Below are 16,294 nucleotides of genomic sequence, written 5' to 3'. Positions count from 1 at the left end.
CCTTCTCTTCTCCCATTAGTGTGCAAACTTCACGAAGGCAAAGATTTTTGTGTTTTGTTTACTGACAGGTGCCCAACACCTACAACATGAGGGCTGTATTTCCAAAAGATGCTCAGGAAAAATGTGCTGAACCTGTCTGTGATCTTGTGTAAGCCTCTTGAGAGTTAGTGATCTGGTGTTCATGAATGCTAACATAAAATGTTTATTTACTGCAATAATGCAGACATAATTTGTAAATCTAACCACATTCTGTTAACTTAAAACTGAGGTTAAGAACTCCTCTATGGTACTTATTGGCTTCACATAAGGTATGCACAGTACATCCTCTTTTGCAAAAATGTGATCAAGCAATTTACATTCGACACTCAGATAAGGCATTGGAGCCCTGAGCTGACAATAAGACTATAAACTGACTATAAACTGCTATTTATATATATATATATATTTATATATATATATATTTATTTATTTATATATATTTATATAATATATATATTTATATATATATAAAACTGTACTGTGGTTGAAAGGAAACTGTCCCCCGTGTCTTTGAGCCATGTGGTTTTTGTTTTTGTTTTTGTTTTTTTAAACATATAATGTATTATTTGCTTCAGGGGTACAGGTCTGTGAAGCATCAGTCTTACACAATTCACAGCACTCACCATAGCACATACCCTCCCCAATAAATATATATATTAATAATATATATATATTATTAATATATATATTTATATATATTTATATATAATATATATAATATATAATATAATATATAATATATAAATATATATATATATTATAAAGTTTATACTTTACTTTTTCGAATCCTTTTCCCCTATTTTTGAGCTCTTCTGAAAAAAGGCAATGCTTGTGTTTAAGAAAGCCAAAGTTTTTTTCTGTAATCAGACTACTCTGATATATTATATATATATTATATATATAAATATATAAATATATATATATATATATATATATTTCCAGTAGGATATTTGTTCCTTTAGGTATATTCTCTCCTAGAGTCTAACAAAGAGATGCCTGTAAAACTTTACAGTTCAGGTCTCTTTGCTTTTATGAAAGCCTAAATCAAAGAATCCAAATGAAAGATCCTATCTATCTTTACATAATCGTGTTCTGAACTCTCTACCTGTGTGGCTTCCTAGAAAACAACTAGGAGGCTTTGAAGATGCGAGGAAGCAGCTGGGTATTTTCACAGGTGAAGTGGGTGATTTGTTTCCATAAAACCACAGCCAACTCTCCTTTATAATTATAGATACTTAACATGAAAATTTAGGAGCTCACTGATATCAGAAGAAAAAATTACATAACTGGGTGTTTTTAGAAACTTGAACTTGGGTTTTACTCAGAGCAATAAATGACTACATTGTGATAGTACCTAAATTCCCACTACTCTATTCCCCTAAAAACAGCATTCCCTAACTATCTAACTTAGTCAAGCCTCTCTGTTCCCTGCTTTCAAATGACAGACTACTCTGATGCTGGCAATCAAGAGATTTTGGAAATAAGATGCAAAGATAGGGGCGCCTGGGTGGCTCAGTTGGTTAAACGGCTGCCTTCGGCTCAGGTCATGATTCCAGGATCCTGGAGTCGAGCCCTGCGTTGGGCTCCCTGCTCTGTGGGGAGCCTGCTTCTCCCTCTCCCTCTGCCTGTTGCTCCCCCTACTTGTGCATGCGCAATTTCTCACTGTCAAATAAATAAATAAAATCTTGAAAAAAAAAAAGATGCAAAGATAATGAAGATCAGAGACAAAAATTTGGTTTACAAACTAATGATTAAAAAAACAGAGCTGCATTATCCATAATTGCATATAGGAATAACAAAAAGAGTAAATATCTGGAAGGGTAAAAAATAAACCATTTAATATCTTAACAATTTCGCTTGTGTAAATCTATTTAATTTCTTGCAACCATAGCCTTATTAGTGGTATTTCACTGAGCTAATATAAACTATTAAAAGACAACAGATGAATATAGATAGTAACTATTCCTTTTCAATTCAAGCTGAGTATTTCCCATTTCATCCCTTCTAAAGTACATCAAAGCCAAGAAAAAAGTGTCCACCGAGAGGTCGGCTGTCATTCTACCTATGCCCACTTTGTAATCATGCTGGCTCCCTTTGATAACTACAGGAAGCGATATTAGTTACTACTATTTCAAAGAGAATGGACTGTTCTTAGCAATGTAATAAACGAATTCAGGGCAATGATGCAAATTAGGAGATTTTGTACAAAATTTCTACGTTTTTTTAAGAGGGAAGAATAAGTCCTGATCTCTAGAGGAATACCACTTTTCCACAGAATGAAATTGCAAACCCTGTAACAAACTAACGTGAAGGGGTGCTACTCTCAGGGTGTCAGGTGATCCTGACGATCATGAGTTGTAGAGGTGGGGGAGGGGCATGAAATCCTAAATCGCCCCCCTCCACCATGAAGGCATTTCCTCTGGGTTTGCCTTTGCTTTAGATTATCTGGCTAAATCATGCTTTTATAGGAAGGCAGCTCCTTGATCTAGGACAGTGTTCTGAAGTATCACACAGGTCCTATGCAACTTTATCTAAAATGAGGTAAATTAAAGATTCAGCCAAGAGTCCCATTTCTGGAAGAGCTTGGAAATCCTCTGATCCAAAGTACATTTTCTTAGGGGAAGGATGGGCATCCCTAGAGAAGCAGACATGTACAGCTGGGTCCTGCAAGCCTGCCTTGACAAGTAGCATAGTGGCGCTGCTAGCATGAGGAAGCAGAGAGAAGGCTAAAGCCAGTTTATTTCATCAAAGACCATGACATTTCCAACAGCAATTTGAGTTTCGACAAAGTTGTAACAGTAGAGGATTTGTCCCTAGAGGGAGGGTCAGGCAGGTGAATCATGGGCATTCCTTCCAACTCGAAGACACAAAAATCCTTGAGTCAGTGAGCATCTGAGCATCTATATGCCCAAAAACGAAGTAACTTTCACAAAATAGCCCTTTTGCACCACAGCCACCACAGTGTGAGGATTCCAACACGGCAGCAATTTTTACCCCAACACATCGAGGGGGAAAAGTGCAATTACATCTGTAACTCACATAATGGAGCTTGAACTTGCATTCATCTTCAATTTCATCTGCGCTGTCTTCGTCAGAAACTTCCCCCTCCTCTGCATCATCCCCAAGATGATAAGGCAACTTCTTGCCCTGAAATGGAGCAACACACCCAGCTTGAAAATGACGATAGAGTAGATATGTGCTGTCTGGGGCAGGTTCACCTGGCTGGAAGCATCTAGATCATGTGTCTACAGACACATAGTTCCAAGAACGTATGGGCGCTAATGTCAAGCATTTTTGGCCACTAAGAGGGGATTCCTTAACACACAGGGATGGAGGAGGATAGAAAGACGTTCAGATGCCTGGCAGCCAAATAATGATAAATTTCTAAATATCATCCCAGACTGCAGTCCAGGCTGATGTTGTCTCAACTCAAACCCCAGTGACTTTTAGTATTCCCGCGCTCCACACCACCACTGGCTTCTTCAGCATGCTGGATTTTCCCCTTGCCCCCCTCCCTCCCTGCACAGGATCTCCAGCATAGTCAAGTTTGCAGGAACTCTCTGTCCCTATTTCCTGTACCTTCCCTGACACCCAAAGCTACTGACCCTGGGTCCTTAACACAATCGTAGTTTCAAAGCTTATTACATTGTTTACATAATGAAAGCAAGATCTACATGAAGACTCCAAACTCATGGGGTTTGGATTTTTAAGTGTTTCTTCTTTATTTTCTTCAACTTATAGAGGGTTGTTTATAGGATTAAAAGAGTGAGATTTAATTTTCCTTTGTACTGATATATATTACTCTCCTCATTTGTACGTGCTATCTGCAAAGTGAAAACTACATGCTTTCTTTTTCACACGAACATGTTTAGAGATAGACAGATGCAGATACATGGATATACACACACCTCTAATTCTAAGTAAATGGGCAGGATACCTTTTCACTTTCTCCCGTGTATCATTAATAACAAAGTAGCTCAGAATTAAAGTATTTATGTCTATATATTAAGTCTTTTCTGATATGGAAGGCTTCTATAAAATTTATTTTTTCTCCATGTGAGGGGGCACTGTAGAGTCGCTGTACGAATACAGCGGCACCAGAGGAAAGGTCCTCAACTAAGCGGCAACAAGACATGTTCAAGAACAGACAGACATCAAGCTAATGTCCTCCTGCATTCATTCACCACCAACTACTTACTCACAGTCTCTGTTTTGGGCACAGTGACAGACAGCCAAGATGGACCTATATGCAAGACATTTAAAATGTAATGACAGCAGTTCCATCTTTCGAGAGAACAAAACCAACATAGTTTTTAAACGTAAAGCAGAGCAGAGCTAACAACTATGAGAAGTAACATCTGTAAGGAAGGAGTAACAATCCTTGAATGACAGAAACAGTTCTGATACCACAAAAGGGAAGCAAAACCGTGTTGGGCACACAGCATTGAGCTGACAGGATAGCCACACCGGGCTTTAGCGTCCCTTCAGGTATGGGCTGTGGTGGGTGAGGGAACAAAGACAGAAAGCTGCCTGCTCCGAGCCTCCATAGAAGCCCTAATTTTCCATCCATTTAAACTGAATTAAAAGACACAAGGCCACGTTTTTCACCAACTCTTGCACATTTCTGGTTCTCAAAAGATAATTTATCCAGGCAGATAGGAAGAAAAGCAATGCAAGAGAACGGTGTCTCTTAATGGTTCTTATCAACAGTTACAGCCAAGGGAAATTACAGAATAACATAAGGCAGAACTTGATATGACTCAAGGAACGTAGTTGTGATCCAACTGATAGAAAGAAAAAATGCTCCAGTGTCTTTTAGGGGGTCTCTTTCTGATTTACAGTCTGTTGCACATAGGAATTACCAAGAATTAGTTTAACCGGTCCATGACACGCAGAAATATTATGACACTAGAACCATCGCTGCCGCTCAGCTCCAAGCTGCATGACCCAGGGAATGTGGTAATGACTCTGACTGGCGACTGTAAAAAGTAAGAGGCTTGGACCAATAGTTACAGTTTCTTTCAGCAAGAAGAATCTATGGAAAATGACAAAGTTTGCTATTATTTTTGCTCAAAAGCCACTTTTTATTTGCTTTTCAGGAGATTGGTGTGTCTATATATGGTTGGAAAATATGTGTATTATTATTTTAATAATAAACAACTTGTCAACCTCTAAAGTTATAAGGAGCCACTAAAATGGTGCCTTTTGGACCAAAGGAATGTAGGAAAATCAGTTCCTTTGTTTTTGCTTCGAATGGAAATGCATTGGTCCATAGATCTGGGAGATCTCCTTAAAGTCTGAAGAATGTCGCTACTAGCAAATGAACCTTAAATGTCTTGAAATGCTCGCAATCCGTGCCGAGGCCACTCCTCCCAATGAGTGCCCAAGATCCCCTGGTGCCCATAAGCCCTAAGACATTCTATGACGCATGGTGCGAAGTCCAGTTATATAAAAGGGACTCAATTCATACCAAATAGCTACCTTAGATTCCACTGTCCAAAAGGGAAGTATTTCAACCAAATGGACTTACTCTGCATTTAACCTCAAGAGTACAGGAAACACGGACACATTCACGAAGCTATTAAGGTAACATTTAGCTTTTCAGCCCAGCAATCAATGTTTACCACATAAGAGTTTGTTTTAGCAAGACTTCAGGAAAACTGACCTTACTATTATCCCTTACAGTATTTGAAGCCTTTATTCAAAATGCTTTCACACATACAAATGCCCAACGATAACTCTTTGCCGGATTCAGTCTCTAGTTCTCATTTCACTGACAGAAAAATAGGTTTTGACCAATTCCAAAGATAAATCCTCTGCATCTTTCCCATTTGCTGCCCTCCCTCAGAGCCCCTGTTACTTAAGTAGTCCTAGGAAATTACACTGTTTGACTTTCTTCTGCCTCCTTTGTGATACTTGGTTTTTTTGGTACACATTTCTTTTAAGTAAAATGTAACCCCATTTGAATATTAATATCCTGCCACTCTTCCTTAGATCTTTAGTCTTAAAATAACATGACTACCCAAGATGGACTTAGTCCAAACACACAAAGTTAACTGGAATTACGTAAAATCGCAAAGTCACCCATGTGAGATCTCAAATAACTATTTTTTTCTGGCTATTCTGTGTATTAATAATATTCATTGCAGGTAGTAAATTTCTTCCCTCAGAAAAATCTGTTCATGAAATGTCATTCTATTCACCTACTGCTACTTCGCGTACACACGAGTCCTGTGGGGCATTATGTCTGTGCCCATGCTCTCCGGAAAGCAAGCTCTTCTCACTTACCTAACCACGGCTGATCAACCGTAAAGACTATTGTTTGTCTGCTCATTCTTCTTTTCTTTTCTTTTTTTTTGACAGACAGTTATCGGACCTTGAAGTGCGAGAGAAGAATCTGAAAGAAATGCTTTCAGATATGGACACAAAGAGCCTCCTCTTCCTCTGTACCCCTGCACCCACACATACACCACGGTCAATTACTACCGGCTAAAATAGTAAACATTTGGCTTACAGTATTGATCTTTTCACATCACAAAAACAAATCCCAGAAGATGTGATCAGTCAATAACAAGCTCTTTCTGTAGATATAACTATTAATAAAGCGGAACAAGATGCATCCACAAATCTAGATGACTCTTCATGGATTGACTCTATTGTTCTCTTGATAAATGAGGTTTTAGTCCTTAAGGGAGGGAGGGCTTCGTTGGTCATTAATGCCTTTGACTGCATTCCTTGGGGTAATTACCTTCACTAGGATTTTGCCTTTCAAACTTTGAGGGCTTGGGAGTTGCTTGGTCTCTCCTGTGTCTACAGATGACAGGTCCAGTTTGTCTCCAAATATTCCTTTCAGGTACTGAGCAATCTTCCTCTGCTGCTGGACACTGCAGTGATTCTCAATGGACAGTATGACTGGGAACCTAAGAGGACAGCAACAGATTCTAAAGGCATCACATAGAGGCAACTCACAGGGCTGTCTGAATATCATTCTGTATTCATTATGTCCTTACAATCCTGGTGACAGTATTTGGGAGAGCTATGATGATTAAAATGAGAAAGATGGAAGATGCATTTTTTTTTTAAGATCTTATTTATTTATTTGGGAGAGAGAGAGAGAGAGAGAGAGAGAACAAGTAGGGGAGCGGCAGGCAGAGGGAAACACAGGCTGCCCATTGAGCAAGGAGACCAGTGCAGGGCTCAACCCCAGGACTCATGACCTGAGCAGAAGGCAGACACCTAACTGACTGAGCCACACAGGTGTCCCATGAAAGATGCATTTTTTTAAAAAAGATTTTATTTATTTATTTATTTGACAGATCACAAGCAGGCAGATAGACAGGCAGAGAGAAAGAGAGAGAGAAGAGGAAGCAGGCTCCCTGCTGAGCAGAGAGCACGATGTGGGGCTTGATCCCAGGGCCCTGGGATCATGACCTAAGCCAAAGGTAGAGGCTTTAACCCACTGAGCACCCAGGCACCCCAGAAAGCATTTTTTAAGAAACTCTGCTGACCAAAATTGTTTTGCTAGGTATAGTGGCTGAACAAAATATCAACCATGTGGGACGACCTCATTTAATATTTTGCATTTAAAAAAATGTTTCATTCATTATGTCTCTTTAAAAAAAAAAAAAGAGGCAATTTTAAGAGAGATAAGCCTAAAGAAAGAAAACTCATATATTGTAATTTTGTCTTATTTATTCAAAAATCTAAAGGAGGCAAAAATATATAATGGGGAAAGACAATCTCTTCAATTAATGGCGTTGGGTAAACTGGACAGCTAATGCAAAAGAATGTAACTTGACCTCTTTCTTACACCATCCTCAAAAATAAACTCAAAATGGATTAAAGACTAAAGTGTGAGACCTCACACCACAAAAATCCTAGAAGAGAGAACAGGCAGTAATTTTTCTGACATCACTTGTACCAACATTTTTCTAGATATGTCTCCCGAGGCAAGGGAAATAAAACCAAAAATAAACTATTGGGACTACATAAAATATAAAGCTTTTCCACAGAGAAGGAAATCATCAACAAAACAAAAGGCATACTAAAGGGGAGAAGGGATTTGCAAGTGATATATCCAAAAAGGGGTTAATATATAAAAAATATAAAGAACCCATACAACTCAACACCAAGAGTCCTCCAAAAAATCCAACTAAAAAATGGACAAAGGACCTGAATAGACATTTTTCCAAAAGATATACAGTTGGTCAACAGACACATAGAAAGATGCTCAACATCACTATCAGGGAAACGCAAATCAAAACCACAGGACACATCACCTTACACCTGCCAGAATGGGTAAAACCAAACACCCAAGACAAAACAAGCATTGGTGAAGATGTGAAGAAAAAGAAACCTTCCTGTGCTATTGGTGGGAATGCAAACTGGTGCAGCTACTACGGAAAACAGTACAAAGGTTCCTCAAAAAGTTAAAAATAGAAATACCATATGATCCAATAATTCTACTACTGGGTCTTTACCCCCCCCAAAAACCCAAAAACATTAATTCAAAATGACACAAACCCTTATGTTTATTGGAGCATTTTTTACAATGCCAAGATACAGAAGCAAGTTAAGTATCCATTGCATTGTTAGCAAATGGGTAAGGAAGATGTGGTGTGTACATGCACACACACACACACACACACACACACACACACACAAATATTATGCAGCCATAAAAAAGGAGTAGGTTGTGCCATTTGCAACAACACAGATGGATCTAGAGGGTATTAAGCTAAATGAAACAAGACTGAGAAGGACAAATGTCATATGATTTCACTCATATGTGGAATCTAAGAAGAAAACAAATGAATAAACAAACAAAAAGCAGGATCAGCACTATAATACAGAGAATAAACTAATGGTTGCCAAAGGGGAGGGGGAGGAGGGGCTGGGCAAACTGGGCAAAGGCAGCGGGAGGTATGGGTTTCCAGTTATGGAATGAATAAGTCATGGGAATAAAAGGTACAGCAGAGGGCACACAGTCCATGGTATTGTAAAAACATTGTATGGTAAAGGTAGCTATATTGTGGGGAGCACAGTATATGTGTCAACTTGTCAAATCACTATGTTGTACACCTAAAACTAATGTAACATTGTGCATCAACTACACTCAAATTAAAAAAAATAAACTTCAGGATAAAAACTTAGATTCCATTTTTTAAAATGTCTAAAGACATCTAATAGACCACTAAGTACAGATATTTAAAAATATATTATCAGCCCCCGGCTTGAAAATCACTATGGAGGATAAAATAGCATAATGGAATTTCACGATTTATAGCATCCTATGCCAAACAATTGAAAATCATTTGTATAGAATTATATACTAGTATTTACTTTCAGAAGAAGCAAGCATTCACTCTCCCCCAGTCCTCAGGTTCCTGTGCAGAGAACATGAAACTCAAGTAGACTGATTGCCAAAGACAGCCTCCGGAGTTGGTGGCCAAGGCAGAAAGGGAACCCGGGCTGATCTCTGCTCTTACTCTTCTTCTGACATTTTTTCTTCAGAGTAAGAAATTATTTCAAATTTAGCTTGCTGGTTTTTTCTACTTCTTTTCTGTCATGTATCTTCTGAAGTAATAGGCCATATATATTTTCCAGAGTATATAGCTATATTTAAATTGGCTAATATATCCATGTAGAGAAAAAAAATTCTGGGCTTGTATGGCAACACACGCTTCACAGGAGGGCCTATAACATACTGAAATTACATCCTTTCCTCATTAGTAAAACCTGATGCCAAAGATAATAGAAGAGATGAACCTTTGTAACCAGAGTGGGCTACCTTATTCTGATCTATTTGTTCTTGTGTCCACATGGACTTTATCCCAGAGTGTTAGAAAGAAAAACAACAACAAACTAGCAAGAGATTATCTATGCAATCACATCAAGGTGTTCTAATAACGAATTTTTAAATTACCAATCTGTTTATAAAAAAGTCGATTATTGTCTAATGATACTCAGCGTTAAAGCAGCACTTCTCAATGGGGGACAAGGGAGACCATGACTCACTGTTCCCAAAATAGCTATCTGTCAACATCTGAAGACATTTTTGGTGCTCACAATATTGGGGGGAGGGGGAGAATGTGACTGACATTTAGTGTGAATTCAGGACACTGTAACCATTTTACAGTGCACAAGACAGTTTCCCACAACAAAGAATTATCTGATTCAAAATGTCAGTGGTGCCAAGGCTGAGATACCTGGGTATAAAGAAGGCCTAAGAAAGAAAAGAAAGACTGAACTTTTAAAATGTGCTAAACAAGCATTATCAACTTTTCAAGTGCTTTTCTCCTAAATAGCCCCAAACTTGAAGTAAGCCCCGTCAAACACCCAACTTCACATTTTAGAAAACAATGGCAAAACCACTCCATCAACTTTGCTGAAACTAGCAAAAATGAGGGTAGAAAAGACCTGTCAGTTGATACCAATAACCAAAGCTGCCAGGCAGCATGCATCTCTCATTGCAACAGCATTTTAGCCTCATGGTTAATAAATAAGAAGACCAAATATTAAAAGTTTCAAAGGCTACTAACTTTTAAAAAATTAAATTTTACAGAATTTTAATTTTGTTTAATTCCAAAAAAAAAAAAATCATTTATTAGCTGTCTGGTATATTGCAGGCACCTGCTAGGCCAGAAAGAATGAATAAGACATAGCCCCATATTTCCAATGAGCTCATGGTCTTAAAGACTCAAAAGAAGGCAGGAAGCTAACAGTTACAATTGAGTGCTATATAGATATAACAGAAATCTGCTCAGGGTGCTAAGAACAGAGAAAGGAGCATTTAAATCAGCTGGTATCTCAGTAAGTCTGACAGAGGGACAGTACCTGAACACATGTTCAGGATACTGAACATCCTTCAAGTATCCCTCTTGAAGGATGGATAAGGATTAGGCAGGTGGAAGAATGGAAGAATGTGCGGGGCAGAGAAAGGCACATCGAGGTAGGGAGTTGGGAAAGAACTGGGGTCACTCGGGAATCCAAGGGAAGACAAAGGCAGAATCCCTGCAGAGCAATGATGGAAGACCCTGGAAGAAAGAGAAGAGGCCACGTCCTGAAGGACCTGGAAGACGTGACTGCATAGCACAGGGAGCTTCTGAAGGACTTTAAGACATACGGCAGCATACTTGTGTTTTCGGAAAGGAAAATATCACACTGGAGTGGAGAATGACCCAAAGGGAAATGAAAACGGAGAGAAGGCAATGGAGTCAAAAGATAATTTAGGAAGTAGAACTGACAAGAATTGGCTGAATCTAGAATGACTCAGTTTTTGGCTAAAGACACTGGTAGACAGTGTTACCTCTTACTAAAGGGAAATAGAGCCAGAGGACGTTTGGCAGAACGAAGTGCTGAGTTCGGGTTGGGACGTAAGCTCCGTGATGGTAGAAGTCTTCTCTTTTGTTCAGTGCTGTGGCTCTCTGAGCTTACTGCAGTGTCCCTGGCTTAGAGTAGGCACCATAAAATACCTGAATAAGTAATGACATGTGCTGATTTTGAGGTACCGATGGGATACGTAGGTGAATTTTTACTAAGAATTTTTCTAGGGGCGCCTGGATGGCTCAGTTGGTTAAGCATCTGCCTTCAGCTCAGGTCATGATTCCAGGGTCCTGGGATCCAGTCCCATGTCTGGCTCCCTGCTCAGTGGGGAGCCTGCTTCTCCCTCTCCTCCCCAGTGTGCTCTCTCTATCTCTGTCTCTCTCTCTCAAATACATAAATAAAATCTTAAGAAAAAATTTTTGAAAAAGGAATTTTTCTACATAGTTCTAAAACTGAGGGGAAAGTTCTGGACATATAATTAAACAGCCCAAAAGTAGAACAATGGCACTAATTTAAGAAATAGTGACTACTGGAGTGTCTGGGTGGCTCCGTCGGTTAAGTACCTACCTTCAGCTCAGGTCATGATCCCAGGGTCCTGGGATCAAGTGCTACATCAGGCTCCCTGCTCAGCAGAGAGCCTGCTTCTCCCTCTCCCTCTGCACTCCCCCTGCTTGTGAGCTCGCTCTTGCTCTCTCTCTGTCAAATAAATAAATAAAATCTTAAGAGAAAGGAAGGAAATAAAAAAAGGAAGGAAGGAAGGAAGGAAGGAGGGAGGGAAAAAAGGAAGGGAAGGAAGAGAGAAAGAAAGAATGACAGAGGAATGAGGAAATGGAATAGAAGACCTTAACCCAAAAAAAAAAAAAAAAAGAGTGAGAAACAATGATGGGCTAGAGGGTAATGTTATAATAGAAGCCCCCCAAAAAGCAAGTCTTAAGGAGAAAAGAGTCACTATTATCCAATGCCAAGAAAGAGTCAAGTGACAAGTCACAGTATATACAGGACACCCAGCAAGGCTAAAAACCTAGGTTTTATTTTACTATATTGTAATATAATATCAATAACCTATTTATCACGTATAGTAACCTATGTTTCCAAACTTTATGAACACTGTAGAAATGCTGAAGTCAGTCTTCGCAAGAACAGGCTCCAAGGAGGCAATGTCCTGAGACAGAATAGGGTGAGAAATGGAGCATGAGAAAGTACACACAATGGAGCTCACAATTCTTTGTTGGGAAGGAAGGAGAGAATGAGGATCACAGAAAGGGAGACGAAGACTCCAAGGAAGGGTGTGGTTTTGTAGCTGTGGTACATCAGCCAGTGCTCTGTGTGCTAGCTTAGCGTCCAAGAGTTGTACTTACTCATTCTTCACAAAGGCGTGCTTGTTGATGGTCTCCACAACGTCTCTGAAGAGAATTTTTGAAGTCAGAGTATAACCGTGGTGGACCACTGGCTCTCCATCTGGGCCATCCCAACAGTCAACTGCCAAGAACAGAACTTCACATCAACAATGCAAAGTTTTCTGGTGTTTGTTAATATTTCTGGAACTATCAAATAAATACTATTCTATATTATATCAGATAAATATTATCAGATTAAATATTATTATACCTGTTATGAGCATGACAAAGATATCAGACAGAGAGATGGGTGTTCTGGCATATTTATCAGAATAAGGAATTAAAGATAATAACAATTTGTTTCTCAGTGCTTACAGTTAACAAAGATGTCATATTTATAAGCGCCCTAGCATTTACCAAGAACGCTCGTTAGAAATCAATCTAAAGCCAATCAAGTACACCCACGACTAGTGATACTTCTTAACGGGTTGTTTCTCTAATTTCACTTCTTCATTTTCAGCTTACTCAAGTGTTTTGGTAAATTGCAGTGACCCTCTCAAATCAGTAACAGAATTCTTCATTACTGTTCACTTAAACTCATTATGTTTCTTTTAGATTTTCATTTTATTAATTCTACAGGAGCTATAAAATAACACTGACTTCTTCAGTTCAAATCCTCAGGTCCTGCCGAGATTTATGTGAATACAGGCAAATGATTTAATCGTTTTAAAGTCTTGCTTTCCCGCATTGAAGGGAAAGAATGGTCGTATTTGCATCATAAGTTTGAGTGATGCCTATGTAAAGCTGCTCATAATACTACAGGATACATACCAACTGTGATTGTTACTGATAACACTGATACTGCTCTATGCATAGACAGCCTCACCGGCTCCCAGCTCGAGAACCACGACCACCACCATCTACCCTGACTAGGCATTTGCCTTCCCTGTTTTACACTCGACCAATACACTGGTTTCTCAAAATGATGCTTTCACCGTATTGTTCATTTGCTCCCAAGTCTACTCAGCACATAACACAGCATTTACTCAGTACATGTATGCTGAATTTATTAATATCCTACAGCAGCTCCTGCCGGCTTAATGCCAAGGTCTCCATCTCTTGTGCTAGAGACTGGCTAGCAGCTCCCTCAGCCTGTAACCACTTCCACCCTGGCGCACAGCCGGAATACACTGCCCAGCCTTCTCTTGCAGTAGGATGTGGCCATTGAAATGTGGGCTGAAATTATGTGCACTGCTTCCACATCTGGTCTGTGAAAACTTGCCCTACACACTCATCCATGCTCTCTTCTTTTGTGATCACTACAGAAGACATGTGCTGGAGATGGCATGACCCTAGACCCCTAAGTCATTGCTTGAAAGACTCACTTATTAGGGACACCTATTTTGGACTTTACATAAACAAAAAAGAAATTTCAGTTGTTTTAAGGCACAGAGATTTTAGGTTTAACTCTTAAAGGAACTACTGTTGCCTTAATACCTTAGCTCTGGTCAGTCTTAGTGTTTTACAGTATTTGAGAAAACAACTGTTACAGTTTTATTGCTCTGAGAAACTGACAAAGCAGAAACTATACAGTTTTTGTAGTAAAGGCGTCACATGAAATGAATGAAATGAATGAAAAAGTCAAATGGTTTGCCTCATTCTCCAAGAGCCACAACTCAAGCTGAACTGTGAAAGTGGTTTAACACTGTATCCTAGGTGATCTTTTTTTCCTCCTCCTGTTTATTCTTTTTTTGTTTTATTTATAGTCTGATTTAAAACAATCAGATTCAAGTTGGTTAATTTTAGTTATGTAACAACCTGACATGATGGAGGAAAACAACCTTTAAAGGGATTGTGTCTATGGTTTGATTCACTTAGAAATTTTATTTTCTTATAACTTAAGTGCAATAAAATGTGTTTTTTCATGTTTAGAAAAAAAAAGTCTGACAAGTCAAACTTATTTTCTCTGACAAGTCAAACTTATTTTCTCCTACACCTGACAATCACAGACAGGTTCTTCCATTACACACGTTTCCTCACAGACAACCCTACCTCCAGGACTCTGCTTCTTTCATTTAAGGTCAACCAAAATGCCCTCTTTCACGTTCCTTATCTAAATCCCAATCAAGGCTAAGCTGGGGTCCCCCATACAACCTTGCCAGTTCTGGTGACATTGCCTTCGATATATCATAGGCAGGCAACTCTGCTTGCCAGAGCTGAGAAAACTCAAAACTCTAGATCTTACTGCCATGAGTTTTCCCAATTTTTAAAATATTGAGAATGCATCCATTTTTAAAATCACTACACGAGCCAAACATTCTGCACGCTGGATTTGGCTAATGGAATGCCAGTTAAAACTTTGAGTTTTGGGGAGGTGAACCATGAGAGACGATGGACTCTGAAAAACAATCTGAGGGTTTTGAAGGGGCGGGGGGTGGGAGGTCGGGTTACCAGGTGGTGGGTATTATAGAGGGCACGGATTGCATGGAGCACTGGGTGTGTTGCAAAAATAATGAATACTGTTATACTGAAAATAAAAAATAAATTAAGAAAAACAAAACAAAACTTTGAGTTTCAATTAGGGCCAGACAGTTCATGACCACACCTTTTCCTTATTTTAGTAGTAGCTTCCTTATACATGTGCTTTGTGTATTACATCAGGGCACGATCTGTCCATTTTCCCCCTAAAACTTTAAAGCTGTTCACCATAACTATTAATAGGATTTGATGGGTACTTTTATGTGTCAACCATGCTAGGCTACAATGCCCAGTTATTTAATCAAACGCCAGTCTAGATGTTGCTGTAAAGATATTTTTTTAGATGTGATTAACATTTAAATCAGTAGGCTTTGGGTAAAGTGGATTACTCTCCATAAAGTGTGGGCCTCATCAATCAGTGGAAGGCCTTAAGACGAAAGACTCCCATTTCCCGAAGACGCAATTCTCCTCAAGCCTGTAACATCAACTCCTACCTAAGGTTCCAACCTGCTGGTCTGATGTACGTATTTCTGACTGGCACATCTCCATGATCGGGTAAGCCAATTTCTTAAAATTGACCAATCTTTCTTTTGCACTCTCATATATATGAGAGAAATCCTATTAGTTCCATACCCTAATAGAGTTACCTAAATTATAATTAAACATTGACTGTTAAATTATCCTTAGGAAGAAAAATGGAAAAGGTAAGAGGAGAAAAAGACTAATATCTTTTAAAGGCTGATACCATAAGAATATAGGAAACAAATTTTAAAGATGCTGTTAAGGAGATCCAAGGTTTTGGGATAACAGCATAAAGAGTTGCACTGTTTCTTTGGGCCTACAAATGAGGTAAAACTTATCAAAGACATTTTCTAAGAACAGAAGCTCCATCCATCTCTTGACATGTTCTTAACATTCTTTAATTTGTCTTTGCATAGAGGTATGGAAAGAAGGAACAGATGTTTCAAATGTAATTTGAGTAATTTAGACCCTGATCTAGCCCCCTTGTGGAGGAAAAAGGACATAACAGGGTTTCTCATAAATGAACTAACATCCTCACAAAGAAGGGATGTAGACAGGCAATGCCTTGCCCGTTTGATTATCACGTATACAGA

At 38.9% G+C, this 16,294-nt stretch overlaps 1 protein-coding gene across 6 annotated transcripts in view; it reads right to left on the bottom strand.

Moving 5' to 3' along the window:
- The window catches only part of PLCH1 (phospholipase C eta 1), a 216,306-nt gene that overhangs the window by 35,047 nt on the left and 164,965 nt on the right, over nt 1-16,294 (bottom strand). For all 6 annotated transcript variants that reach the window (XM_059391691.1, XM_059391692.1, XM_059391694.1 and 3 more), the window contains 3 exons: nt 12,723-12,843; nt 6,788-6,959; nt 3,079-3,186 (listed from right to left, as the gene is read on the bottom strand). In XM_059391691.1, the coding sequence (XP_059247674.1) occupies nt 3,079-3,186; nt 6,788-6,959; nt 12,723-12,843 (401 nt within the window). The remainder of the gene's footprint in view (nt 1-3,078; nt 3,187-6,787; nt 6,960-12,722; nt 12,844-16,294) is intronic.

Source organism: Mustela nigripes, chromosome 2, assembly GCF_022355385.1.
Source record: "Mustela nigripes isolate SB6536 chromosome 2, MUSNIG.SB6536, whole genome shotgun sequence".
Classification (NCBI taxonomy): Eukaryota; Metazoa; Chordata; class Mammalia; order Carnivora; family Mustelidae; genus Mustela; species Mustela nigripes.
The sequence above is the reverse complement of the archived record's forward strand: the minus strand, read 5'-3'. Positions and strand labels throughout refer to the sequence as shown.